General features: G+C 43.0%; 1 protein-coding gene across 2 annotated transcripts in view; it reads left to right on the forward strand.

The window, feature by feature from the left end:
- MIB2 (MIB E3 ubiquitin protein ligase 2) overlaps positions 1 to 25,034 on the forward strand; it is a 36,367-nt gene extending 11,333 nt beyond the window's left edge. The window contains exons 5-20 of one of the 2 annotated variants that reach the window (XM_034068316.1): positions 5,939 to 6,045; positions 8,270 to 8,464; positions 9,249 to 9,391; positions 11,071 to 11,178; positions 12,391 to 12,495; positions 13,228 to 13,390; positions 14,250 to 14,383; positions 16,279 to 16,427; positions 17,037 to 17,193; positions 17,879 to 18,033; positions 18,607 to 18,733; positions 18,841 to 19,071; positions 20,424 to 20,602; positions 21,557 to 21,741; positions 22,457 to 22,522; positions 23,945 to 25,034. In XM_034068316.1, the coding sequence (XP_033924207.1) occupies positions 5,939 to 6,045; positions 8,270 to 8,464; positions 9,249 to 9,391; positions 11,071 to 11,178; positions 12,391 to 12,495; positions 13,228 to 13,390; positions 14,250 to 14,383; positions 16,279 to 16,427; positions 17,037 to 17,193; positions 17,879 to 18,033; positions 18,607 to 18,733; positions 18,841 to 19,071; positions 20,424 to 20,602; positions 21,557 to 21,741; positions 22,457 to 22,522; positions 23,945 to 24,186 (2,446 nt within the window). In that variant the 3' untranslated portion in view covers positions 24,187 to 25,034. The remainder of the gene's footprint in view (positions 1 to 5,938; positions 6,046 to 8,269; positions 8,465 to 9,248; positions 9,392 to 11,070; positions 11,179 to 12,390; positions 12,496 to 13,227; positions 13,391 to 14,249; positions 14,384 to 16,278; positions 16,428 to 17,036; positions 17,194 to 17,878; positions 18,034 to 18,606; positions 18,734 to 18,840; positions 19,072 to 20,423; positions 20,603 to 21,556; positions 21,742 to 22,456; positions 22,523 to 23,944) is intronic. The other variant, XM_034068317.1, reaches the window with a different exon arrangement.
- Positions 25,035 to 26,994: the final 1,960 nt, after the last annotated feature.

A 26,994-nucleotide genomic window follows, 5' to 3' on the forward strand; every position in this document is an offset into this window, starting at 1 on the left:
TGGAGTGTGTATCTCCCAGGGGTTGATGATGTGCCAAGACATGGAGGTCTATTCTTCTGTCCTGAGGAAGAACTGAGAAGCAGTCTCAAACAGCAGTTTAATTTCCAACTACTAAGGTAGACATGAAGATGGATCTTGCAATCCTCTTGCCTTCAGAAAAGTAATAGGAAATCAGCTCTTGTCACTGACTCTTCTATTTTACTTCCCTCCTACCCTTGAGAACATCACTGTGCATTGCATCCATCTGCAGAATGAAAAGTGTAATTACTTTGCTAAAGACAGTGGTGCTGGATTTGCAGCTGGTTTTCCTCCCATATGCTCACACTGAACTTGATTACAACAGTTTTGCCAGTGTGGTTGTGCCTGAATTCTTGGTGCTAGCAAAGGGATAGATGTTGCTGTCCAGAGAATGCCCCCTCTGAGCATTGAGCCTTATGTTTATCCACCAGATTAAGATGTTTCTTGAGCTTGTGTTAATATGACAAGCAAGCTAGATCCTATTGTGAAATAAGCTTTGTGATTTCATATATAGATATAAAAATAATACATATATATAAGAATGTTCTGATTTTAAAAAGAAGTGAAATAAGGGGCATGGAAGGAGATCACCTTTGAACAATGCCACAGAGAGGATTTGTTTGGAATAACGGAGGTCTGAGCTGTAAAGATACATTGCCTTAGGCAATGCAGCATCTTTTATTTTGAGAACAAAAATTGCATAGTTATGACTCACCAGGACTATTACTTAAATCACCCATCTCAATTTTCTTGCTTAATAAAACAGAAGAGAAAACCTTTGGCAGCTCCTCAAGGACCAAAAAAAGCTGTGTGTTTAAAAAGACATGGTAACTGTTGTGTGGATTTGTGTTTACTTGAGATTTTGTAGCTACCTGCTGTTGCTTGACTGGCTGTGACACAGGATGAGTCTCCAGATTCTCTCCTTTCTCTGGCATGGAATGGGTATCTTTCACTTCACAATGAGCCTCAAGTGCAGCAGTGTGTTGCTTTCAAGACTGCTCACTAATCCTAGGATTTAAGTGGCCTTAAGCCCAGCCACTGCAGAGGGTTCCCAGTTTTCTAAAGAGGCTTTGAAGACACCTTTACCTGAAGGCTATTTCAGGTCTTCAGTGGTCTGAGTTTGGAAGTACTGTGGTTTTTATATTGTGCCATTTGAAGGCATCTTTTCCTGACATCTGCCTATTGCTGATGTGTTTTATTGGTCTTGTTTGGTTTGAAATTAATGGCTGTTCTGAGAGAGGCTCCCATCCTTAATTTAAAAGGGTGGACTGCTCAATTTCACTGAAGACGTTTCTTGGCAATTGTGTATCCATTTGCTAAATATACACTTAATAATTGGAAGGTAAATCAATGTCTGTAAGCAGAGTGCAAAGCAAAACTTAGCAGGGTTAGGGCAGGAGTAGTCAGGCGCTCTCAATCAAGTCTGAGATAATCTTTCTGTCATCCAAAATCTTAATAGTATTATATTCAAGTGCAAAAGCAGCAGTGACATTTTGCATGCTTCCTCTTCTTGGGGATGATGCTAAGCTGAATTTCAGTAGGGGATGTGGTGCATTTTACCAGGCTGTTTTCTAGACTTCCCTCACCAATAAATCACAACCTTAACACTTGAAAAGGTTCTGTTCTGTTTCTGGAGAACAATGGAGTTTGGGGAGCCAGCAAAGCACACAGGGAAATGTTCTGTGTAATGAAGCATAAGAAACACAGGTATTTTCTCAGTACATGTTGTGTTTTGTACTGAACTCAAAACAGAGTTTGCTGTTATTTTCAGCCATAATTCTTAAACCAGCTCTGTCTGGTCTAGTTACCAGTAGGATTTCTAAACCAGACACAAGAACAAACGCATGATACCATGTAGGTTTGCATGTGCAATGCAGATCCATTCAAGGCAGCTTTAATAATGCAGCATGCCATCTGTGGCTTCTACTATAAGCCTGAACTAATACAGTAGTTGAGTGACAACTGCTGGCGTTTTACTACTAGGCAGTAAAGAGGATGCAGGCTTATGTATTGTAGTAGCCTCTTCAACACGTGTTATTTATGCAATGTCATTTAAGCTGCTATACCAAGAAATGTCAGTGAGTAACATTTTGAACCAAATCTGTCTTGTGTGATGATGTGCTTGTTTCCTAACTTTTTTGGGAAAGAAAAGCACAGTAAGTATTAATGAATTTGCCAATATGAGCATGAATTTAGTAATGAATGAGTATAATTGTACTTCTTAGAAAAGCTACTATAATCTACTGGATAAGTTACCTAACGTGTCTCCTTAAAATCCACATAGATTGGAGAACACTAGGGCATATCCCCACACTAGGCATCCCTTATTTAGTTTGGGATATTGTTTGATTTGTGTAATTAGAGATTAAATTTCATTGATGTATTTTTATCTTTTCTGGATCAAAACTTTAAGCAAGAGAAATCTTCTCTAAGTGCATAGTTGAGAGAACCTTCTGTCTGTAGTAGGATGTTGAATCTTCAGTCCACACACACACACATGCTTAGTACACATTTAGTAGCCTTGGTCTGAAATCTTGAGCATTGTGGCTTTCCAAAACTGAGTCTGACACAGGTTAGCTTTGGGGGTTATCAAAAAGGACAGCAAGCATTTAGGCCAGCTCAGACCTTGCAATGTAAGCTATAAACATGCAGGTGGTTTTGTGAAGAACTGTGCCTGGGCAAGGAAGGATAGGATTGACAATGGAAATTCCTGGTAAAGCCAGTTCCTGAAATAGGTTCCTGCAATCCTGATCCCTCGCTTACCAGCATCCTTGTCTTAGTCTGGTTCACACTTGAGCAATCAGCATCCGCCTGCCATCTGTCAGAATTTCCTTCCTTTATCCTTTGCTGGAAGTGCTTCAGTAAAAGCTTTGCTAGGGAGGATTAGAGAATCTAGAATCTCTTGCAGTGTTGAGCTTGCTTATACCCATAATTTCTGCAGGATATTGTGTTGGCTTGAGGTGTAACATATGTAGATCTTTATATATTCCAGGAGTTCGTACCCACCATGAGCTGAGATTTTAGTTACAGCAGTGGCTTTCTGAAGAGATTGACATGGTATTTACAGGCTGCTACCTTGCTGGGTGACCATCTCTTCAACTTTCTAGTCCTGTTTGTTGTGCTTGTTTCTTCAGATAAGAATTTTCTGCAGTGAGGAAGTCTCTGTCTTATAGACTATATTAGGTATGTGTGATACGAAGAGGCTCTGCCTTCTGCAGGGCCTCAGATTGTTGCTCCACAACTCTTTTAAACTCCAGATCAGTTGTTTTGGGTCTCAATATCTGTAAAGCATTAATGATGCTATTTTTCTAGCTGGCTGGAGATTAGGTGGGCACCTAGTGAAATCTGAACACAGGCAGAATATCCCCACGGAGTGGTTCCCAGCATGCTGAGGAGAGACACAGCTTCATTCTGTCCTGCACATGCTCCTAAGTGTTTTCTGCACTCTATAGTAATTTAATATCATTGGAATTTGTAGGGCAGCAGTGGCTGCAGACTTTGGCTATCATAATTGAAGTTGTTATTAGAAGCAGTACTGTAATGATCAAGTTTATCCTTAGGGTATTTTTGCAGCACGCTGGTGACTTTGGTTGTTTGCCAGTATTTGGAGCAAAACATGCTGAATTAGATGAAAACCAAAGATTTGTTGGCTGGGGACGTTTGGTTCTCGCATCATTCTTTGGTGTTGCTGATCAACAGTGTGTGGTTCAGTACAAGATCAGTGTTTTTGTGAGGCTGAGGAAAGAAGGCACTTACAGTGGGTTGCCTCCAGCATGTAAGTAGAATGGGAGATGGAGTTTCTTACACTTCTTTAAGGATCAATTTTCTGAACTGAGCACCTTTGTTTTCCTGGCTTCTAGCCACAAATTCCACTCAAAGTGGCAAGTTAATGTGAGAGCTGTTGAGATGGGAGATTGCCGCTGTTGTATGATTCATACACAAAGGGGAATGACTCTGGAATATAAGGAATGATGGTTATTTTGTAGTTTAAACATCTTGCAGCTTTATTTTGCTGCCACTGAAAATCTTTGCCTTGAAACCCCTTGTGAGAGTAGGGTTCGGAGGAGAAGTGTATTTTTATCACTTTGTCTCAGGGCTCGACTAAGACATCTTTGATAAACTGCTAGAAAAGCATTCAGCAGAATACAGTGAAAATAGCATGTTGCAGCTGAGTTGCTTCAGATGTAGCACACAGATCCCTGCTGGGTTTTGTAGCAAGTCTATAGGGGTTGACACTGTGATGAAATGAATGCTGATCAGTGTTTCTTTTTAGCTGAGTTTTTTCCTGGCCCTCTTTCATTATCTTCTTTCAGAACTGCCAGCCTCGATGGTGTTTAAAACAGACAAAATCCCAGTCATTCAGAAGATGGTCTCCATCTTCCTCTTGGTGAGCTACAGTCTGGGTAACAAACATTCAGCTATTACAAGAACATGTGTAAATAATCTCTCATTCTTTAAAACCACATTAGGTTGTAAAGCACAGTTCCCAAGTTAAGGAAGGGAAAAAACTTGGGCATTTGATGGATAAGTAAGCAGTAAGTTCAAGCATAAGCTATTTATCCTTCTGAGTCTCCACCTTCTCTCTCTAGGTATTAGATGGAAAATAAATACAGCATTCTGAGGTCAGGCTTCCCCTCCCCTTGCCTGGGCTGGAGCAGCTGCTGAGCTTGGGTTTGCTCTATCTGCTCTGAGAGCTGCCAAGAGCCTGTCAGGAGGAGGTGCATGGTTATGGGTATGGATTGTGGTACCTCTGCAGTCACCTGGCAACGTGGAGTGTACCTGAGTGGGCAACACAGATTGGTCCATAAGGAATTTGGTGGCTTGGTGTCTCATGAGACAGCTTTCTGCTAGGGAACAGGGACTAGGAGCAGCACACACAAAACCAGCAGAGGAGCTGCTGTAACATTATGGGGATTGGAAGCTGCTTTAACAGGACATCAGACCCCCTGTTTACTATCACGTAGGTATTTCTTTGTTCTTTATCTGGGTCAGTGTGTGTGTGTCTGTGATGCAGACAGAAAGGTCTCTGTTATCCTGGAAGCAGACTAGCCACAACACTGCTGCTCTAATCTGCTCTGCTTTTCAGCCAGTGAAATGGGCTGTGCAGTCTGCATGTTAGGTTATGAAATGTGCTGAACTCCTTATCAAATAGGAGACTGTCTAAGCCATTAATGCTTCCATACTGTGTACATCTTAGTAATGTCCAGATGTATTGCATTAAACTTAACAAAATAAGGACAGCTGAATGCCAGTTTTGTTTTATGAAGTGATGTCAGACTTACTGGATAAATTACTTTCTCCTTATTCCTCTGATTTTTCTTTCCCCTCTTCATCAGAGGCTCTGGTTTTTAATTGCATGAGACAGTATTAATTGACTTGGGTGGTGTTGTATATGTTCAACTTCCTGAGTCAGCAAGATGCAATTCTGGTGGATACCAGCATGAGAGACACCCCACCACAGCCCTGCTGCTTGTGTGTAGATTGTGTTGGTCTCCACAGACTGTCACTGAGGTGTGCCTGTTCCTCATGGCAGCCTCTGTCCCCAAATACCTGCATCTCACAGTTGAGAGAGACACAGCTTTTTTAAGCTCTACAGCATGGATCTCACAATTTTTGGTAACGTTTGAAGGTAAAACCTGTGTCATCCTTAGCCCAGTGTATTATTCACTGGTTGTCTTTCTGCCATCAGTGGAACGGGGCCTGAATATTCTGACCTTTGTGGGGGACCAGCTTTTAGGATCAAAGACCGTGTTTTATGGTTTTCTTTCACTTCTTACACGCTCTTCAGAACTCAAGCCATGTTTTCCTGTGTGTAAGCGTGGCATGCTTGGTCTTCACACGACAGACCTCGACTGGAACAGAGCTTTATGAAGTGGGGATAGTAACAATAAATTCATGTGTTTTCTCTTTGTTTTTCCAGAGTCCTCGTGAGCCCTCGACAGAATTTGACTCGCATCACACTAAAAGGGACTTTCCAGGGGGCTAAAGTAGTGCGTGGCCCTGACTGGGAGTGGGGTAACCAGGATGGTAAGCTGCTTTTGAGGTGTCCTATAAAACATGTTTGTGACATAAGCTGTATGCATCCCATCTTTTCCTGAAAAGGCTTCCAATCACAGTAGGAACAGGGTCTGTGTGACTTCCTCTGCAGTGCTCCATTTTTCCTTTGGATTTCTCTGGAATGTCCTTAGTTGCACACTGTTAAGAGCAGTTAAGAGAAATGATCTAGAAGGAGTGTTTCCCCCGGAGCTTTAATGAAGAGCTGTTTGCTGTGGTTGCTGGTGGATTGTTTCTGCTTTCTGTATGAATTGTTGCTTCAGGCTGAAAACACAAGAGGAAAAAAATGTCTTTTCTATAGCTGCTTTTGGGCTATGACTAAGTTGAAGTCACTGATAACAATTTCTCTGTAGTGCTGCAGGGTGAAGGACACTTTACTGTCCATTTCTATTCCAGAGCCTTTTACAGCCTCTTTTTCCCTTTTATAATTACATTGTAAGTCCAAAGGTTTCCAGTGTTGACTCCACCATTTATTGCAGCTCTGAGTTTAGTGCAGGGCATATGGACACTTGCAGGGTATGAGAGCAAAAGAAGCTTATGCTCAGTACAGCTTACCTATCCTTTTGAGATCAGATCAACATTTACATGTCTGAGACTTGTGTTGCTTACAATGATTGTGACCTGAAAGCAGTTAACATGTGCAAGACAAGTGAGGAAGCATAAGGTCAGCCACTCAGCTGGTCTCTAATGAGCACTTCCTTGTCTTTGATGGAGCTGCCCCCATCCAGAGCTGTTTGCTACTCTGAACTTAGCTTCCTAGAAGCACTAACACATCAACTCTGTTTCCATTTAAGGAGGTAACATGTAAGATTGGTAATAAATAACCTTACAAACTCTGTGATAGTGTCCTGGTAGATTTGTGTATTTGGTAGGGGCAATAGTAGCTAGTTGAGAAATCTGATCAGATGGTGTTGCTTTTCAGCCACTTCAGCTTTTTCACTGAATACATGTTTTTCCTTGCTACCACTTCTCAAAGCCCAAACACTGTGGAAATGGGAGCTGGTGCTCTTCTCAGAGAAAAGCATCTGAACAGGGTGAGGCAGGAGATTTGCTTTTGGTTGTTGTTCAGTCTGAATCCCTGCTGCAACAGACAAACATAAGTTCTTGTGTCACTTGGGTCATTTAAGTTATTTTGGTGCAAAGTTTCTGTCAGCATTAAGTTGAGGCCAGTGATACATACCAGGTATCTTACAGATGGAGAGTGGGGAGAGGACAGCCATCTGCTACAACCTGTCCACGTTATTATGGTCAAAGGAACACAGTGTTGGTGCAAGATAAGTGTTTTCCCATACTTGAACCTTGATAATGTCCAGAGATTGTCCCTTCCCCTGGTCAATAACTGCTTATTGAATGTATGCTCCCCATGCCCAGCCACATTTACCTTCCCACAGGTATGTCCTGCTGTTCCGGATGGTTCAGTAGTATGCTTCCTTGCTTGGGCAGCAAAAGAGAAGAACCAGCACAAACTTGGTGTTCCTCCACCTGGCCACTGTTGGGGAGAGGTTAAAGATTTTGGGTGGATTTTACACCACTGCTGTGTTTTTGTCTTGCCACAGTGTGGTGCCGTGACTCTGTTGTCTAGCTAGGCAGTGTTTCTGTACACTGAGGGATGGCTGTTGCTACACAGAATTCATCTTTTCCATGCTTGTATTCCAAAGTAAATGGCTGGCTGGCTTTCAGTGAGTTTAATGCAGAGATTCTGTCCTTGTTGGTCAAACTGAGTTGTCTCATGGTGTCATTTCCCTAATTAAAAAGGTAACTCAGATCTCTTGTGCCTTCTGCAGATCAAGGTGAATCATGCAAGCTTTGAGGAAGTTGTAGAAGTTGCTGAATAATTTGAGGGTATTTTTGGTGTGATTTCCTTCTTTCATGTATATAAACTGCAGGGCATTGCTTCAGGCAGCAGTGTGCTACTGTTTAATACGTAAAACTGGCCCAGGACAGGGCCCCACAGAAATCCTTCTGGTGGCATCCTTCCTGTCAGAATACTGTCTTCCCAGCTATTGACTTCTGGCTCTACCTACTCCTCTGTGGTGAACAGCTGGAGAACTGACAATTTTTTCCTTGTTTTTTAGTTGGTTAAGGTAAAAATGTCTTTAAGTTGTATCTCAGTAAACATCTTAGTGTCAGGTGAGTTTGAGTATTGGTCTCAGTGAGAATGCAAACTGGACACTTTGTCCCCCTGTTTTTCCATCAGGTGGAGAAGGTAAAGTTGGACGAGTGGTTGATATTCGTGGCTGGGATGTAGAGACCGGACGCAGCGTGGCCAGTGTAACGTGGTCTGATGGTACCACCAATGTCTACAGAGTTGGACACAAGGGAAAAGTGGACCTGAAATGTACTGTGGAGGCATCTGGTGGCTTTTACTACAAAGAGCATCTCCCAAAATTAGGTATGTAGCAGTAAGTCTTTTGTTGAGAAATGGTGACAAAACAGACATGTCTAAGAAAGGAGCTCCCAAATACTTGTCCATCAGGGATGCTAGGAAAAGTAATGGGAAAAGGTGGTTTCTGTATGGGCAACTTGATGCAATTCACCTTTCTCTGACGACACCAAGGAAATTATTTGTGGTTTTGGATTCTTTTTGCTAAGGTGTAATTTAGTTGTATTTTTTTTTAATGAGGTGCAGGGACCATCTTTTGCTCCCCTGGGAAAACAGGGAGGGCTGTTCTTGAGTTTGCAACAGCAGAATTAGGTCTTTCTCATTCTTTCCCTGAGTAGCTTGGAAAGAGCATGAGGGAAGGGTTGGATGGGGAGCCTATTTCCAGTGGAATGGCCTCTTGCTGTGCAGGAAACTGGGAGGATGAAGCAGGCTCTGTGGCTGCCTATGGAAGAGAACTTTGAGTCCTGTGTGGGTGTGCCTGCTCAACAACTGGTGTGGGTGACTGGATTGCTAAGAACAGCTACTGATGTCTGACATGACATGAGAGGCATCATTCAAAGGCATTCCTCTCTCTGAGAAGGGATGAAATTCTTTTGTAAGAGCTAACTCATTCTTAACCCTATCAATATTTAGTGAGAGATAAATCCTCTTGAAATCTTTACATAGGTTGCCCCACAGCCATTCTGCCCCAGTTAAGACTATTAGTTTGTAACCCTTGTTACAAAACCAAATGAGACATGAAGTGTGTTATTGCATCCTTCATCTCTATGGGTGATGTTGTCCTTCTCTTTAGGAAAGCCAGCTGAACTGCAGCGGAAGGAGAGCACGGACAGGCATCCCTTCCAGCATGGGGACAAAGTGAAATGCCTGCTGGACATTGACATCTTGCGAGAGATGCAGGAGGGCCATGGTGGCTGGAATCCTAAAATGGCTGAGGTATGCTTCTGCTTGCTCCTGTTCTCTCAGTAGTGTAGTAGTCCCTGTCTCAGCCCACGTTAGTAGGCACTGACTAGGAAGTTAGCAGAACATCTTTGTGTAAATTGTCACCTACATTTACATCCTATTGACTGAATCACAAACACAAATCCTTTAGTGATAGGACACTGGAGCTGGATTTCTTTTTAGGCTCAGGTAAATCTGTGTTGTATGAGAATTGCCTTGGGGAGCCTGTAATTCCTAAGAATCTATGATGGGTCTAAAAAGTTGCTCAAAGGTCTTGGAAGCCAGTATAAAAAAAGCAAGGGCTGATTTGTTTGTTTTTCAATGAGCCATGGATCTTTTCTTTGGAGTTGTGGATCTCTTCCCTGCTTTGGCATTGCTACTAATGAAGGTTACGTATTTTGTCAATAGTGGGCTCTATCTCTGGCCAGGGCTAAAATATCTCATCCCATACAATGTTCTTGGAGCTTGGCCTGTTACCTTGGCTTTAGTTTGAAGAGCCATCAGGCTGTTGTCACCTGTTATCTAAAAAGTAGAGGAAGTAGAGACAGAAATGATGCCTATTACTGTAGTGGAGCATCTCAGGGGGTTGTGAACACTGGGGTGTGCTTATATCTAGATGAAATAATAGTAGCTAAATGAATAAATTTGCCATTTAAAAGGGTTGTGCTTTTTGTTTCTCCGTAAGTCAACTTTTTTTGCTTTTCATAAACCTCAGATACTGCCCCAAATAGATTAAATTAACTTCACATATTGAAAAAGGCATTATTGCTGTTACATAGTAGATTTGCAAGATAAAATCAAATCACATTTTGATACTCACCAGTCCAGTAATAAAACCTGCCTCTGAGCTTGTATTAGTAACCTGTAGAAAAGTGGGGTTTTGGAGAGAGAGGGAAATATGTAGCCACAAGTGACCCAAATGCCTGCTGCACTTGACTCAGTAAGTGAATAACCTGCAGGTTTGATTCTGAGGCAGCTGTCTGAAGCCTTGATATGTGAAGCAATGCTGTAAAATGATAGGGAAACATTCTATATGTATTCTATCCAAACCCACCCTGTCAGTGAACAGTCTTTTTGAAATCAGACTTTAAAATATCAAGACAAACTCTATCATTTCAGTTTCAATTTGGAAATCTATTAACTGAGCATCAGCCTCTTCTTTCAGCCTGGCAGGCAGGGACTCACCTGTAGTCTCAGAAATAGGTACTTTTTGTCTCCTTCAGTACTCTCAGGACCTGCCAGAATCACAGCTATAGAATACAGCACTACACAACCATGCTTGTTTTGTGTAGTCTCCTCTGCCATGCTCCCTTTTTTCTCCTCTCAAAGCATGCCTTGCTGGTGTTATACTGCAGAACAATGTAATCTCTGCCCATCTTTGTCACTTGCAAAGAGGAGGACAATTTGTGCTGCATTTTCAAGGGTTTTCACACTTTGTATTCCTATCACTCTACTCCCCCAGTGTGCTGCTATTTTAAGGGGGCTTCTTCAGCAGCTTTTCCCTCCTTTTGCAGAAAAACAATGGCTGCATCTCATTTTCAGTAGGTTTGGGAGAACTGTTAGTCTGTGAGTTGGAAATGACGCATGATTTAGCCATCTATGCTTTCCCCACTTTTAAGCAATGTGATTTATTTAGGGGGGTTCCCCTACTTTTTTTTTTCCCCTATCAAAAGTTCATTGGCCAGACAGGGACTGTGCACAGAATCACGGACAGAGGGGACGTGAGGGTCCAGTTCAACAGTGAAACCCGCTGGACTTTCCATCCTGGAGCTCTGACTAAGGTAGGTGCCTGATAGGTGAGCCTGGCCACAACTGGAAATGCTGCAGATAGTAGCTGTCAATTTAACTTGCTGTGTTTGAGACACGCTGTGTCCTAGCAAATGCTGAAGAAATAAACTGGTGGTCTAAAAGCAGTAGTTCTAGGCAGAATTTCCTGCAAGCCATCAGAGCGAAGACAGATGATTGCAGGCAGTGGAGTTGGGCTATTAGGCTGTCCAGTTACATGAACCTTTGCATTTGAAATGTTGTAAGTTCTTAAGGTAAATTCCATTTCTCAATTTTGGCTTCTTTGGTAAGAGTGGTACTAGTAGACCTACAGTAGCTCATCCTTCTGCAGCTACCTTTCATCTGTGATGAACTGACTTCTGCATCATTTCCATTTGATTTTCTTTCTTGTTCTTGTGTCTTCATGTTATGCTTCTTTTTGCATCTTTCTTTGTCTCGCTTCTCTCTGATGCTTCTGGGTGACCTGAGTCTTTAAACCAGCTCTTCTAATTTTGTGTCTGCATTTCTGAAGCTCGTAGTTTTGGCCTTCCCCAGAGGTTTCAGGATTTGAAAGATGAATGATTAGAAACAGAGCTAATAGTTATAGAAGCAGCTGCTGGAAGAGAGAGTTCAGAAAGACCTGAACAAGATCACAGTGCTAAGGGCTCCCAACACCAATGGAAAATGCAGTGTCAGAGTGTTTTGTGCAGAATTAGTCTGCTCTGAAAAGTATGTTTTGACAGTGCTCCCTTCTTAATTCAGTGAGCAGAGGAAGCATCTGCCAAATTACCAGTACGGATAAGCTGTTTTCCCTTTTCTGTCTTAATAACAAACAGATTTAACTTCCTTATTAGAGTGAATTAAAATCTCCAGTGCCAAGTCAGGTATAGTGAGGAAAGTTGCATATGCACTTGATACTGGTATTCATTATAAATGGTTTGAAGAGGAAAGAAAAGAACAAAAAATTCTGTCCCAAATTATTTCCCTACTTAAATGTGCACTTGGCTTTAAACAGAAAATACCCCAGTCCTGGGGCTACATTTGCTTTGTAGGGCAGTGCTTACAGATTTCTTGGTAGTTGTCTCTAAGTTTTGTAATGTCTTGTTGTTTGAGTCAATGGGCTTCTTGTTTGGTTGGGTTTCTGAGGGTGGGGGTGATGTGGAGTGGCTGATGGCTATTTTTTTTATGGCTTCATCCCCCGAAAGCTTATGACTTTCTTTTTCTTGTAGCTCAACACCTTTTGGGTTGGTGATGTTGTCCGAGTGATAGATGATATGGAAACAGTGAAGCGATTCCAACCTGGTCATGGGGAGTGGACAGATGAAATGGCACCTGTGAGTGCGCGCCAGTTCCAGGACAGTCCAGTAACTTCCTGAGTTTTCCCAAGCAATTGGTGACTGGGCTTGCATTGCCCTCCAGCATTCCTGCTGGTCAGTGAGCACACAGACCTTTCCAGGACTGCTGAGGCCTTGCAAAATGAACATTGCCTAGTGCTGTTGCTGCAATAATGCAATCCTATTGCAGCACCCAAAGCAAAGCGGGGAAATGGGAATCTGACAAAGGATTTGGCTACCACTAAGTCAGATACGAAGTTTTGCTAACCAAGGTGAAAACCAAAGTCCTCTTACACCATCCCTAATTTTCTGGAGCAAGGCAGGAAAGTATTCAAATGGAAAAATGGCCTGATCAGACCAATATGGCTAAAAAGCAGAATGCAGGTGCTCTCTGGTGCAGTTAAATGCACAGAGGAACCTTTTCCTAGTTCCAGTTTTATCTGTTCTCTCAGGGTTTCTCAGACCATGGTATGTTGTTTCACCGCCTTCTCCAGACATTTGTAATGAGTCTGGAAAACCCTTCCTATGGAAAACCAGTAGTAGAGAAACTCCTGAGAACCCTCTGGTGTCCTTGAATTGGGAGCTGTCTGTGAGTGTGTCACTGTTCAGTGCTTCTTTTCACACAGCAGGAGTGCCGCCTGCGAAGCCACTCTTAGAAGCATTGCATTGGCTCTTGAGATGCAAAGCCTACTGCATGTTACCTTGTAACAATCATTTCTCTTTCCATTGCAGACCCTTGGGCATATTGGCAAAGTGATCAAAGTCTATGGGGATGGAGATCTGCGAGTGTCAGTTGGAGGGCAGTCCTGGACGTTTAACCCGGCTTGCCTGACTGCCTACCAGAGAGATGAGGAGGCAAACCTCATGACAACGGACAATGCAAAGGAGTCAAAAAGTGAGATAGTGAGAACAGAGATGTCTGATCTCTCTAGGATTGTGAAATGGTTGCTCTAGTGGAACAACAGCAGCACTCTTTGGACAGTGTTAAACCCCAGCTGCTTGTTCTTCCTCGGACAGAGCTTCCAAACCAAGCAGTGCCTTACTGGGGAAGCAAAGCTGGCCTGAGCAGCAAAGTACAAAACTTGGGACTCACATATGCTAACTCTAGCATCACCCTAGGTTCAGTGTTAGCTTCTGCCTTGATCTGTCCCAATTTCCTCTTCCATCCTGCTTCATTTCCTGGAGGAATATACCAATTCTTGAATGCTTGTGGATTATTCCCAGGTGCTTGTGTGGAAGTGTTGTCAAACCAACAATTACTTTGCCCAGTCCACTTCAGAATTCAATCTGGGACACATGATGTGTTGAGATTTTGTACATGTGCTCATAAGATATGACCTTAAAACCGTTTGCTTAAGTTAGATTTCAGGGAGAACTTTGTGTGAGCCAAAGCTTTTAAACTTTGCTCTATCTGGAGGACTGTAACACCTCTGTCCTGTCAAGCACTTGAACTCTATTAAGAGTCTTTTCAGATGGGCCCTGTAAAGCATGCTTTCCAAACTCATGCATTCCTCTTCAGATTAGTTGTCTTTCTGTAGTGATTGTTCTGTGTCAATCTGCTGTAACATGATCTCATGTTCTCAAAACATCAGACTCATGAACCAGAAGTTCTATGTAAGATTTGTAGAGCTCTTTATGTGAGCTAAGTATTACAGGTAAAGCAGGCCAATACTGTGGTTATTCAGCTGTAGTATTCCAACTGTACATATGCTCTTTGGCCCTTTTAACCTGTGGCTGTTTCTCATTCCTACCAGGTACTTTGATTACTGTACTGGAGAAACTGTTGTCCCAGAAGGCAGAGTCAGAGCATGCAGGCTGCCTGGTCATTTGTGCAGCACTCAACAATGCAGCTAAAGTTCGGGAGCTCCTGCAGAAATACCCAGACAAGGTGAGTTTTGAAGCCACCCTGAATGGGTACATTTTGTTACTCCTCTTTAAAATGCTGTCCTAAGAACTTGTAGTCAAGCTGGGGAAAGGATAGGAGAAAAAGAATAGATGGTTTTTTTTCAGGCCTGTTGGCTCCTTACAGTTGGAAAATTATTTTGCAGCAATTTAAGATTCAGTATGTGTTAAATGTGCCTATTTTGTGGCACCAGTTTGTGGCATTAAATCTTAACTAGCGTTAAGTCCTTACCACACATTTCCAAAGCTGGCTTTTCCCAGATTTCTTGTATGGACACTACACCTATAGAAGTGGGAGGAGAGGTATTGATCTATATTAAACCAGTAGCAAGATGTCCAAATATCCATCCTGTTTGAAGAGAAAGCCACGGGTTGTGTTTGGCTGAATGTGTCTGTCCTTAGATGACCCTTGCAGAGTGGTATGTTGGAGTCAGGGAAAAGAAAAGCTGTCCAGATCCCGATGCTGTGCGTGTCTGTGCAATATCTTATCTCATGTCTGACTGGAGCAGGGAACTGGGCTTGACTTGTGCTGAACAATTTATGTGCTTGCAGAGTGCCAAGCTGTTAGGATTGCATCTACTGAGATCACTGCTCTTTCAAGCTGCCTCTTTGAAGGTTCAGGCTCCTTCAGTGAGGGTTTATAAGCAGGTTAAAAAAGGAGAAGCAGAGAACAAAGTATTTCAGCATTGGTTCCAAAACCATAAGTTTTGTTGAGGTTATGTCTGCATAGCTGGCAAGAGCAGCTGGATGTGTGAACCAGGAAAACTAGGATCAATTCTGAAGAGACCCTTGTGAAGTTGGTTTAGTCCTTCGTTGTCTGATGTTTATTATAGTCCTTCATTTACAAAGTTAATGGGGTCTCTGGAAACAGGAGGAATAGACAAATACCTGCAATTGTCAGATGTGTCCCAGATAAGAGTGCCAGGAGTCAGAAACCAATTATGTTGTTAGTTATTTTTATTAGATTTCTATTCTATTTCTGTTCTAGTACTTCTGTTGATAAATTATATCTATTAGAGTGTTATCTACAGCATCAGAAGCCTGGATTCAAGGCTTACTTAGCTGGAACTGCTTGCCAAGGTCTTTCCAGCTTTGTCTGCATAAATGGCAAAATGACAGTGTCCTCTAATGCCTCCTTGCCTAAAAGACTCCACCATCATTTGGGGTGAAACAAGGAAAGTGTTGCCTTCTCTGTTCTTCTGGCTGCTGCACAGAACCAGCTGCAGGGGAAAACCCATTGTTTTTATTGCCAGTTTACTGAGGTTTTGCTACCTCCTTCATCTCTTCTCCTTAACCTCCCACTCATTTCAGTAGCTTCTTCTTTTTTCCCCTTGCCTTTTATGCAGCCTTTCTTTGTTCTTCAGTCCTTTTCATTCTCAAAAACTCATTGCAGCACTTCAATGCTGTGATGTATCCTCCAGCCATTGTGCTCTGTAAAGTACCTGGAGTAACATAAACAACGGGGACTTGGCATCTTCAAAGCCATATGCAAAGCTAATTTGATCTCCTCACACATTTTCCTATTGTGAAAAGAATTGTTGGCAGAGATGTCAAGAGTATTCTGCTTGCAGGCATATAGGGATTGGCATCAGAGCTGCAATTAGAGCCCTGGCTTCCAGCTGTGTTTGCTTGCTTCTCCCTTCTTGGCTACATATGCTGTCCTCCTTTAGAAATATTCTGGGACAAGGTCAGCCTTGTCATTGATGGACATAAAGTGGAGCCAACAGGGCACAGATACTGTTAAGCACTTCAGAGCCTTCAGTTGTTCCACAGGTAGTGACTTCCATCCTGCTAGGCCTGCTCTAGAACAGGGCTAACGCCTGAACACAAGGCCAGGTCTTCCTAACCAAGGTGTTTGCTGTATCTCTGCCCTTCCTGTAGGTGGATGCAAAGAACCAGGGTAGAACTGCCCTGCAGATTGCCTCTTATCAGGGGCATCTGGATGTTGTGAAGATTCTGCTGCAGGCACATGCCAATGTCAACCTAAGGGATGAAGAGGGGGATACGGCATTGCACTACGCAGCTTTTGGGTAGGATATTTTTCCTCTTGCTGTCTAATACAAGACCTGAAGGGCTGCAAAAGGGCATTTCTAGATATAAATGGGCAGCCTGTTTTAAAGGAAGTGTGGCTGATGGAGGCTTTTCTCTGATGTTATGTTAAAAATTGGCCTTGGAGCTTCAGGGCCATGGGTATGTTTCTTAGTGCACTAATTTAACTCCACAGCTGGGTTGGTTTCCATGTTAGGAATTCTGGGGGGTGGAATCAGAACCAATGATAAGGTTTTGGTGATCAGATTTTTCCAGGGGGATGGGGGGGTGGTTGGGTTGGTTGGGATGGCAGTTATAGGAAGTGTGCATGTCTTCCAGAGCAAGGTGAAGTGTGTCATCAGTTACCAGAGAAGAATTCGTCATTAAGAGCAGGAGGTTCTTGTTGATTTAGAGTGAAGAGAGAGCAGATTCTTGAGTACAGATTAGGAAGGTTTTGGGTGTGTGGTTTGGAGGCTCTTTATTGCTAAGAGGAAGCGAGATGAGGTCAAGAGGATACAAAATGCAAGAAGTTCTGTTGACTTGCAAGAAGGAAGAATTTGATGTCTGCATAGGCTTGAATCTAGTCTGCTTTTTTCTTGCTTTTAAATCAGAAACCAAGCTGAGGTTGCCCGTGTGCTTATCAGTAAAGGAGCCAGTCCAGACTTGTTGAACAACGCAAAGTGCACAGCGTTGTATGTTGCTGTCAGTCAGGGATTCATAGAGGTGGTACGGACCCTCTGTGAGCTCAACTGTGATGTCAACCTCCCAGTAAGTTTTGGGTTTTGTGGGATTTGGGATGTGTGTGTGTTTGGGGTTGTTTGGGGTTTTTTTGAGGCTGGGATGTGCTTTTTATGTCTTACACTATTTGCTGCTTTATATAATTTGAAAGTCATTCCCTTAAAATGCACTACTGTGCATTGCACGGGGGAAATATTCCTCCAACTTCAGTACTCTAAAAATCCAGGTTTGGGTCTTCTCCTTCATCCTCATCAGCCTGCTCAGTTCAATTCAGTAGCACTGTTGTACTGCACTCAGGCTTCCAGTGAGAGCTGACCTATGTGTGTTGCTGAAACACTCTTGTTCCCAGCGATGAGGAGTGGTGAGATTTTTAAGCCTGAAATTTAGGAAGTTAAAGGGCAATGATGGGGAATTGGAGCCAGCCCATTTTCTAGGATGTTCTTGTACTATGGTGGGATTGGACTGTGCTGGGTCAGTCTCTAAGCTAGTTAGGAATGTTAGCAACTCAGCAGCTGGTTTCAAGCCTTGGGGGAAATGGTTTCAAAAGACTCTGTGACTGCAATGGATGCCAGTGGCATCTGGATGTTTGATCTAGAGTTGATGTGACCTGGTGACACTATAGATTTTCTTGTCTTGAACTGTCTCTCAGGGAGAGCTGTTTGATTTGATATTCTGAGGTAGGTAACATATACTCTGCATTGATATTCTTGTACAGGATTCCCAGGGAGACACCCCCCTGCATTATGCTATCACTGCAGATTACAAAGTTATTATTGAGATTCTCACTGAAGTACCCAACATAGACTTCACTATCCAGAACTGTCAAGGCTTCAACCTGCTCCACTACTCTGCTCTGAAGGGCAACAAGCTGTAAGTGACTTCATTTTTACTGCTTTTACAGATGTTAACTCCTGCTTGCTGTCTCAACAGCAAGAAGGAAGCAGATACAGTTTTAGATAGCTAGAAAGGATATGGTTGGTTATACTTTCCCTGGTTTAGGTATGGTTAGGTATAGCCGTTCCCTCCTTCATGCATTTACAGGAAACTGCTGCCTGTTTTCCCCATCCCACCTTTCTCATACCTCCCTAGCTTGGCTAAGAAATCTGTCTGCTTCTGTCTTCTTAGATGTCTGGGTTCACACATGAGAGGACAGCCTAAGGTCTGTAGTAAACAGTACTTGAAAAGACTGTGTCTGAGAGCCTTGGGAATTCTTCCAAGGGTAAATGTGCTTGTTATTTTCATAGTAGTTTGAGTTTACCCTACGTTATTAAATTATAACTGAGGGCTTTTGTTTTATTCTTGCAATTCAGTCTGAGAGATAGAGTGCTCTGTCATGTGCCAGCTCATTGTGCTGCCTGTTAAAACATGATCATTCATAACTACTGAGAAGAGGCAGGCCTGATAAAATAACTCTTCTGTCTCTGTTAAACTCCAACACTCTAGAGCCATAAAGAAGATTCTAGCAAGAGCTCGGCAGCTGGTTGACTCCAAGAAGGAAGATGGTTTCACTGCCCTGCACCTTGCTGCTCTCAATAACCACAAAGAAGTGGCAGAAATTCTCATCAAAGAGGTAAAAACCTCAATCACCACCACAAGGGGACCCAAACCACTATAACAAGGCTGCTCTTCAGCCAAAATCAGCAGTAACAGCTCACTGATGTTATTCTTTTCTTCAAGGGTCGCTGTGATGTCAACCTCAAGAACAACCGTAACCAGACCCCACTGCACTTGGCTGTCATCCAGGGACACGTAGGGATGGTGCAGCTGCTGGTCAGTGAAGGCAGTGATGTCAATGCTGAAGATGAGGATGGAGACACAGCCATGCACATCGCCTTGGAACGGCAGCAGCTTATGTCCATCATGATGGAGAAGCGGGAAGGGGAGATGGGGCTAGCTCTCCTTTCCAAGGTGAGCTGGGAGTAGGAGAAATTCCACACCAATGGCAGGAAAACACTTGATGTTAGAATGACAGCAGATAGTGAGATCTAAGGGGGCAAAGGAAGGCAGGAAAATAGGGTAAAGCCAATCCAGATGGGGAGCATGGAAACAAACCTTTTTGCTTGTTGGAAAGCAAGAACAGATGCTTCTGAGGCCTCTGAGGGTATGCTTAATTTATAGCATGAAACTTCACATAGTCAGACAACAATTCATACTGTCTCCCCTGATATTTTTTATTAGCATTGTGTGCTTCTTTTTTGACATGGAAAAGGTCATGAATCCAGTTGCAGAGCCAAGAGTCTTGGGTTTAATTCATGCCCCAGAACCACAGCAATTCATTCCTGCCTGATGGTATGGAAAATATGAGGAGAGTTAACCACGAACACCCCAGTTATCTGCAGATGTAGAGCAGAATGTGAGAGGTGAGACACATCAGGCTGAACATTGCTATACAGCCTGAAGGGGATTTCACTATGTTGCTCTGTATTCATGGATACATACGGCCTTTCAGGAAATGCCTTAGATCTAGAAATTGGTGTGTGATATGCCGAGGACTGGAAGTTTACTTTGGCTTTTTGGCAGAGAAATTAGACATTCAGAGTGGACCCTGCCATCCATGTAAATCCCAACATGTGCACACACCAGTACAAGCCAAGAATGCAAACATTGGTTATACTTTATGGATGGAGTGAGGAATGATTCCATGTAGAGATGGTTTAGCACACTGGAAAACCTGGCATAGGTTTTATTGCATTTTGAATTGATCAGAATAAATTCTGATCCATTCTGAAGGGCTGCATGCTTTGTGCCAAACTACCCAGTCCTATTCTGGACCTGTTGGGTCTTGAAAAGCTCATCCATTCTGCTCATTCCAGTCTGATTTTACTTGCCCTGATCTCCATGCCTTAGTCTTTTAAGTTAATGGAAGATGTTTGTTAACTTCAAAGTATTTTGGATAATATACACAAACTTGGCTTTTTAACTAGCTGTCCCTTAGGGCTCCATACACCAGCTATTCATCTATTGGGAAGTACTGTGGTATCTTCAATGTACTTTCTTTTCACTACCTGAAGAAGTGAATACCTATGACTTTGATTAGTAATGATTGGCACAAGTTAGGACCAGTCTTAAGCATTTTGGTCCTGAATGCAAGATTTTAATCTGCTATTTACGTGCTGAAGGATCTTTTTGTGTGTTAAAGAAGATGCTAACGTGCACTTTCAAATTGTAAGTACCAGGAGTAAGATGTTTAGAATTTGATACAGATCAAAGCCCATAACGGAAACTTCTATTGACAGAGAATGTTTCTCTTCATCTTTTAGCTGCAGGCTTCTGGCTTCCTTGGAAATGTGGAACTGAATGTTGGAACTGCAATTGCGTGTTACTTAGCACAAGAAGGAGCAGATATCAATTATGCAAACCACAGGGGAAAGGCTCCATTAGACCTCATCACAGATGGAAGGATTGTCCAGATTGTCAAAGACTTCTCACAGAAATTCAGGTAAACCATGTGCTCTGGAAACTGGCTACAGATAGTTCCCTGCAAATACAGAGTACTCCCACAGCACTGGGGTGTCACTCATGCAGCTGTTGTTCCAGGAGGGATGAAGCATCCTAGAAGCACTTTGCATGTCAGTCTGGGCACCTTCTGTGTCATCTGGAGCTGGTTGCTGACCAGGGGTTATTTAAGGCTGCATAATGCCATTTGAAAGAGTTGGGAAAAGCAGATTAATACTGCCTGGTGCAGACTTGGCCTCTAAACTTACAGAGAGCCCTGAGAAGACGGGCCACTGAAGCCAAGAGCAACTTCTCTATTGCAGGGTAGTTCTGGGTTCTGTTTTACTTTTGCTGGATTCTGCAGTTTCAGATATTTAAAGTCTAAACAGAGAGGAAGTGTGACAAACAAATGGCACCAAAATCCACAGAGTTCATTTCAGAGCTGGATAAATGCTTGTTTTTCAACTGATAAAGAGATGGCTGAGAAAATGCCCAAGGGAGAGCAGCAAGTCAGAGCTGGCTTTATCTCTGGTTCTGAGAAACATTTGGTTGGATTTTGACTTTGCAAACATGAAAGCAGAGTTCTGTTTGATCTGAGGGCACAGACCCACAGTTACATTACTGCTGGAGGAGCTACTGCCACTTTGGTAGGAACCTGGACAGTAGATTTCCCTCCCCCCAAAACTTACTGACTTTGTATCAAACAACCCAAAACCACCCCTCCAAAAGAGCAGTTTCAACTTGTGTATCAGTCATCCCTGCTCTTTACTTTCTTTTTAGATAGATCCAGTCAGAATCCCAGCTACTAAGAGGCTGAGTTGGTCCCACCACAGGTCTTTGCTGCCTGAGCATCTACTCTCCATGTGGTGTTGTCCAGGGATCAATACAGCCTTATGTGATTACTGAAAGAGGACCTGGAGTATGTGGCTCAAATCTTATTCTGTGTTCATGATTGCAGGGAACAGCAGGTTTCTTCAGATAGCTCTGCCATCACCTGCAGCCTTCGCCGTGTGCACACCACCCCCAACACAATGACCAACCTTAGTGTCTCAAGTGTGGCGGTCCCCACAGAGTGCCTGGTCTGCTCAGAGCTGGCCTTGCTCATCCACTTCTTCCCATGCCAGCACAGTATTGTGTGTGAAGGTAAGGCCATCATTCTCTTCTCTAGCTGGACTCTCATAAATCAAGCTCTGTTTAGACACAAAGCTGTTTGTGTCCTGAAACAACCACAGCGTGATTTCAGTGCCGCTATCTTATCTAAGATGTCCAAAGCTATCTATGAAAAGCAGGGTGTTCTGACTACCTCAGGCAGCTTTACTTGTGCTTACAGATGCCCTGGGTAATTCATATGGAAAGCCAGATGTTTCAGTTCTAGCTAGCAGTGCTTTATCCATCAAAAGCCTCCTGAGAAGGATTTCTGTCTTCTTTGGCTTTTGTTACTGGTTTGCATTTCAATTGTTTTAATGACAGCCTGCTCAGACATGTCAGCAAGGTTGTTATCTCGCAAGGCACTCACAGTCTGATCACGGAGAATTTGGTAAGGACTCTGTGCCAGAGCTTCATCTTCTTCCCTCAGAGCAGAGGGCTGTTTTGATCCACAGTGCAACAGTCGCAATAGCACAGATCATTGAGGACATAAAAGTGTTGTATTTGCTACTAGTGTAGGAAAGACTAAAGCAAGAGACTAGGATGTAGCTCAGAAAGAAGGTAGTGTCCTCACTTCTATGCAGAAACAATCTCTTCATTATCCAGGGAGGTCTCAGGTTGTTCAAAGCTATGTTCTTGAGTCTGTTGTCTTCCTCTTGATTCTGGGATCAGTGGGCTTAATTGTAATCTCTTCTTGTATCATTCATGGTAGAATGCTCCAGGAGAATGAAGAAGTGCATCAAATGTCAAGTGACAATAACCAAAAAACTGAAACAAGGTATGTTTGCTGTTCGTACTGTCAAGTGCTATGGGAAGGGTCCTGTACAGTGTTAGTTTGAGCAGCATCAATATTTCCAGTGAAATAAGCATAAGGAAGCATTTTGGGTTGGGTTGGGTTTGGTTTGGGCGTTTTTTGTCTGTTGCATTGACGACCTTTAGAGAGGAAAAGGTAGATTCAGGTGTCACAGACCAAGCTCAAGCTACATAGACAGGGCATTTGAGGAAGCTTGTCCTGTGCCTGGCTTATTTTGTGTACTGAAAGCAAATGTGAGGTTCTCCATGTGTCAGTGTAACCGTTTTCACAGCTGGTGATTAAAGAGGGAAAATTAATGAGAAAGGAAAAACTACATCTTGTGAAAGCCTTGCTTCTCCCTTGCTGAAGTTGCAGTGCCTGTGCAGGGCTGGCATTAGCCAGCTAGCCAGGAATCATTAGGCTGTATTGTTTTCATAAAGCTCTTTAGCCTGGTTTTAAACAGATTGTTTTCTGTCCACACAGTCAGTGTCCAGAGTGAGCAACATCAGGAGGTGGAAGCAGGTTTGCACTTGCCTTAGAATTAATGTACATTGCCCACTGAAGCTTTTTCTATGGCAGCTGTGAGAGCTGATCTCTGTCTAGCTGAGGTCACTCTTGGATTAAGTGCATGTGGAAATGAATTACGTGTCCTGCTGCTCATGGCTTAGTATTGCAGACTCCTTTGTTGGAGTCAGGCCACAATCTCGTGACCTGATGCCTGTACAGAAGCATAGGGGAAGCAAGGTTCTGTCTCATGGCATTGAGCATATACAGCTGACAAAACCAGAAATCCTCTTTGGAACTCCATAATACAAAAAATAGGAAGTTTACCTGAGAGTAGGCAGAAGCATTTCTCTTGGCTACAGACTGGCAGCAAGGTAATGGTGGGAATTCAAATGAGAATACACAAAAGTCAGTGTAAGTGATGTCAAATAGTTCCTTCTTGTTTTACCATGTATGTCTTGAAAGACTCGACCAGAAATTTGAATCCTAAGTGTGAAGAGGAGGTTGAGAACGCACAGTACTCACAGCACTGTCAAGATTCATGGACTAGTATGGCACAGCATTTCAACCAGCTTTGAGTGTTTTCACTTGCAGGTAGGACAGCACATTCTGGAAGGCAGGACACTTCAGACAACTTCCTTTAAGAAACACAAACAAACTCAAAGCACACACATACACACACACACACAAACCAGCTGAGCATCTAAATGGATGAAAGCAACACTCGTCAGTCTGTAGAAAGTGTCATCTCAGGCTTATTACTTGAGGAATCTCTGGATAAGGCTCAGTGAAGAGAGTTTAGTCTGAGCTAGCTGCTACTTTTGAAGGGCAGTCTACTAAAGAGACACCATATGAGGCAGAGCACACAGGGACTAACTCTCTTCCTGCTCTCTGCCCCTGCAGACAGCACTGAGGTGGAGTGCAGCCCCAGCTCTGAATCCACAGATCAGAGGAAGCTCATGGAGGAGCTGCAGAGCCGCTACCGGCAGATGGAAGAGCGCATCACCTGCCCCATTTGCATCGATGACCAAATCAAACTGGTCTTCCAGTGTGGACATGGCTCTTGCCCAGACTGCAGCACAGCCCTTACTGTCTGCCCCATCTGCAGGCAGGCTATCCGGGAAAGGATTCCGATCTTCGTCTAAGGATACGCTTGCTTCCTTTCCGATCCCCACCTCCCTCCTTTCCTTCCTTTTTGTTTGCATTTTAGATGAGAAATGCTAGTCAGGCTGATGTGTTTGGCTACCTGCAAAGCCATCCTGAAAGAGAGGGAAGCCAAGAAGTGATGGTACTTGAGTGGAGGTAGAAGGAGTCCCCTCTACTTGCAATGTCAAAAGGTCAAGGAGCAGTGCTTGGGGACAGGCAGCCCCCTCACCCCTTGCTGCTGATCCATCACAGAGACCTGAAGTAAAGGACACTGGCCTGTTTACTGAAGGTGTGAAAAACTTCCAGACTGGATGCAAATAGACTTCCATATGCAGATCCTTTCAGTGGCATCCAGCTCCAGTGACTGCATCATGTTGAGTGCCCTGCAGTGTCAGCCTTGCACTGCTTCAAAAGGAGATGCTGCAGAAGGATGTACCTTATACCTTGGCAGGCAACAGCAAAGCATACCCTTGTGCTTCACATGAGGAGATACCAGACATAGTCATGGCATCAGTTCTGCCAGATGCCTGTCAGTGGTAGAGGGATAATGTCCTGGGACAGCATGCTCTCTGCACTAGTACATATGGGCTCTGCAAGATCATGGATGTAATGAGGTCCTAAAGACAGAGTGTGTGCCTTAGAGATAAAGTAGTGAACACTGATTGGAGAAAATATGTTACAACAAATATTTCTAACCTCTAAGTGACACTCTTCTTCCATTTTTAGTTTTTCTTTTGGCACAACCATGTGTTCAGAGACTCCTGAGCTTTCTATCCATAATGCCAAAGGCAGGTGGTAAATACTCCAATCAAAGTGTAAAGGAAATAAATAGTAATAATTAAGACATGAGAAAAAGGGATTTCATTTTTGTTTCTTGGTTTTGCAGCAAAACTTAATAAAATAAAATCTATATTTTCCTGAGCATTAAAATGAATGTACAAACAGTAGCTGAGATATGGATCCAGCTGTATTGCGTTTTCCAACTGTGTGGCTGAAGGAATATTATCCCCTGCGTCCATCCTGTAACGTGTTGGTGGAAAAGGCAACCTGTCGGGCTCGTGTGCTGTGTGTGTATGTACATAGGTGTTTGTGTGTGTGGTGAGCATCTTTAATGACACAGTTATACACAAGCATACTGTTTGTTACATATTGCAAGCAATGTTTAAAACAAGCCATTGTATTTCTCTACTGTCTTTGTTCATTAGCAGAGAGGTGGCAAATCTGTTAAAGAAATTTTTAACTTTGTGGAATATATGGGAGTTACAGGAGTATTTTTTGCAACTTCATGGTCCCTGGGTGTAGTTTTGTGTCGCAGCCCTTGTCTCCTATAGATAATCTTTGTCAACATACTCACCCGAGGCTGTTTAATTTCAGTGGGTTTTTGAGCTATGAAAATAGATCAGATTTAAGTCGTTATCTGCACCTCTGATTGTTACCAAAGCTAATTCTGAAATCAGCTTTAGGTTAACATGGGTGTTAAATAGAACCCAACCACGTATTTAACTCACTGTGCAAAGGCTGTTTTCCAAAGGTGCAAGGCTGAGGCATCTAATCTGTTATCAGAGGGACAGATACTTATATCCTAGAGGTTCTTGGTAAATTCCTCTGGAATCAAGCAGACATTTACCCAAAATGTTTGTTGTAGGGCAACAATAGACAAATATTGTAAGAGCTGCTTTAACTGCTATTTGGTGCTAGTCAGTGGTTTTCCAAATTATAGATCACCCCATCTAATGTATTAATGCTAAGCATTCTTTTTGAAATACAGTTCTCTCCCAAGGCTCTACATCAAATCCAGAAGCAGTTTACTAAAGGTAAAACTAATCAGTGCTTCATCATGTGTGTTAAATGTGTATGTTTGATGGCACTTGGGGAAGAAGGGACGGGGGTGACAAACTGTTCAGTACCTGTTATGTTATTCTCCTCTCTTTAGATCTGCCTAAGGTGTCAGTTTATTCAGGAAAAACCAACAGGGAGCATCTGCTTCATTTGGTTTTAATGATTTCTTTGGCTACTAAACAAAGGGAAGCTTCCAAGTGATTGTTCTCCCTAAAGGAAAGAAGTTGTAGGAAGACCAACTTTTGACTTCCAAGCTGTGCAGCTGTTGCAGAAAATGGAGACTGGTTGTTTTTCCCTCTCTGGCTGATGAAGAAGTTCTTGTAGGGAACCAAGAGGTCGCTTCAGTTTAATGTTGTTGTTCTTTTTAAAAGGCAAGTTCCATTTCAGTATCTCCTGATCTTATTTTCTTGTCTGAAATTCGCTCTGTGGCCAAAATTGAGATGGGATTTTGCACAATGTAACATACGTGCTGAAGACCTACAGAAATGGTTTGTAAACATAGAATGTGAGTTGGGAATATGTTCTTTCATTTCCCTGGGCCTGCTGTGATTGCTTTTGAGGAGCAAGAGTTGAGCTGTTAAGCACTATTTTAACCCATTCATTTTCCTAGTAAGAAGAAGGGAATTGCTGCACCACAACAGCGAAGCATGATGGTCAGTGGAGCCACAGGAACAAGAGATAACAGAAGGCAAGCAGATGTCCATATGTGCCAGGTATGTTTTTGACAAGTGTTGACCCCCACGACAGGTTCACCTCCATGGGAGTCTGAGGCTTTGGGGAAGTAAAGAAGGATCTGCTGTTTCATCTTTCCTGGTTTATATGGAGAGCCAGGATCAGGGGGTGACTTGGGGCCAATAGAGTGCCACAGTGGGTGAACGGATTAGCTTTGCTAGTTTGTCTGGTTCATGTGTAATCTGGTCTGTGGATAGCCAGTAACTTTCTGCCTGATGTTTCTTAACAGTTGGTCT

Source organism: Melopsittacus undulatus, chromosome 12, assembly GCF_012275295.1.
Source record: "Melopsittacus undulatus isolate bMelUnd1 chromosome 12, bMelUnd1.mat.Z, whole genome shotgun sequence".
Classification (NCBI taxonomy): Eukaryota; Metazoa; Chordata; class Aves; order Psittaciformes; family Psittaculidae; genus Melopsittacus; species Melopsittacus undulatus.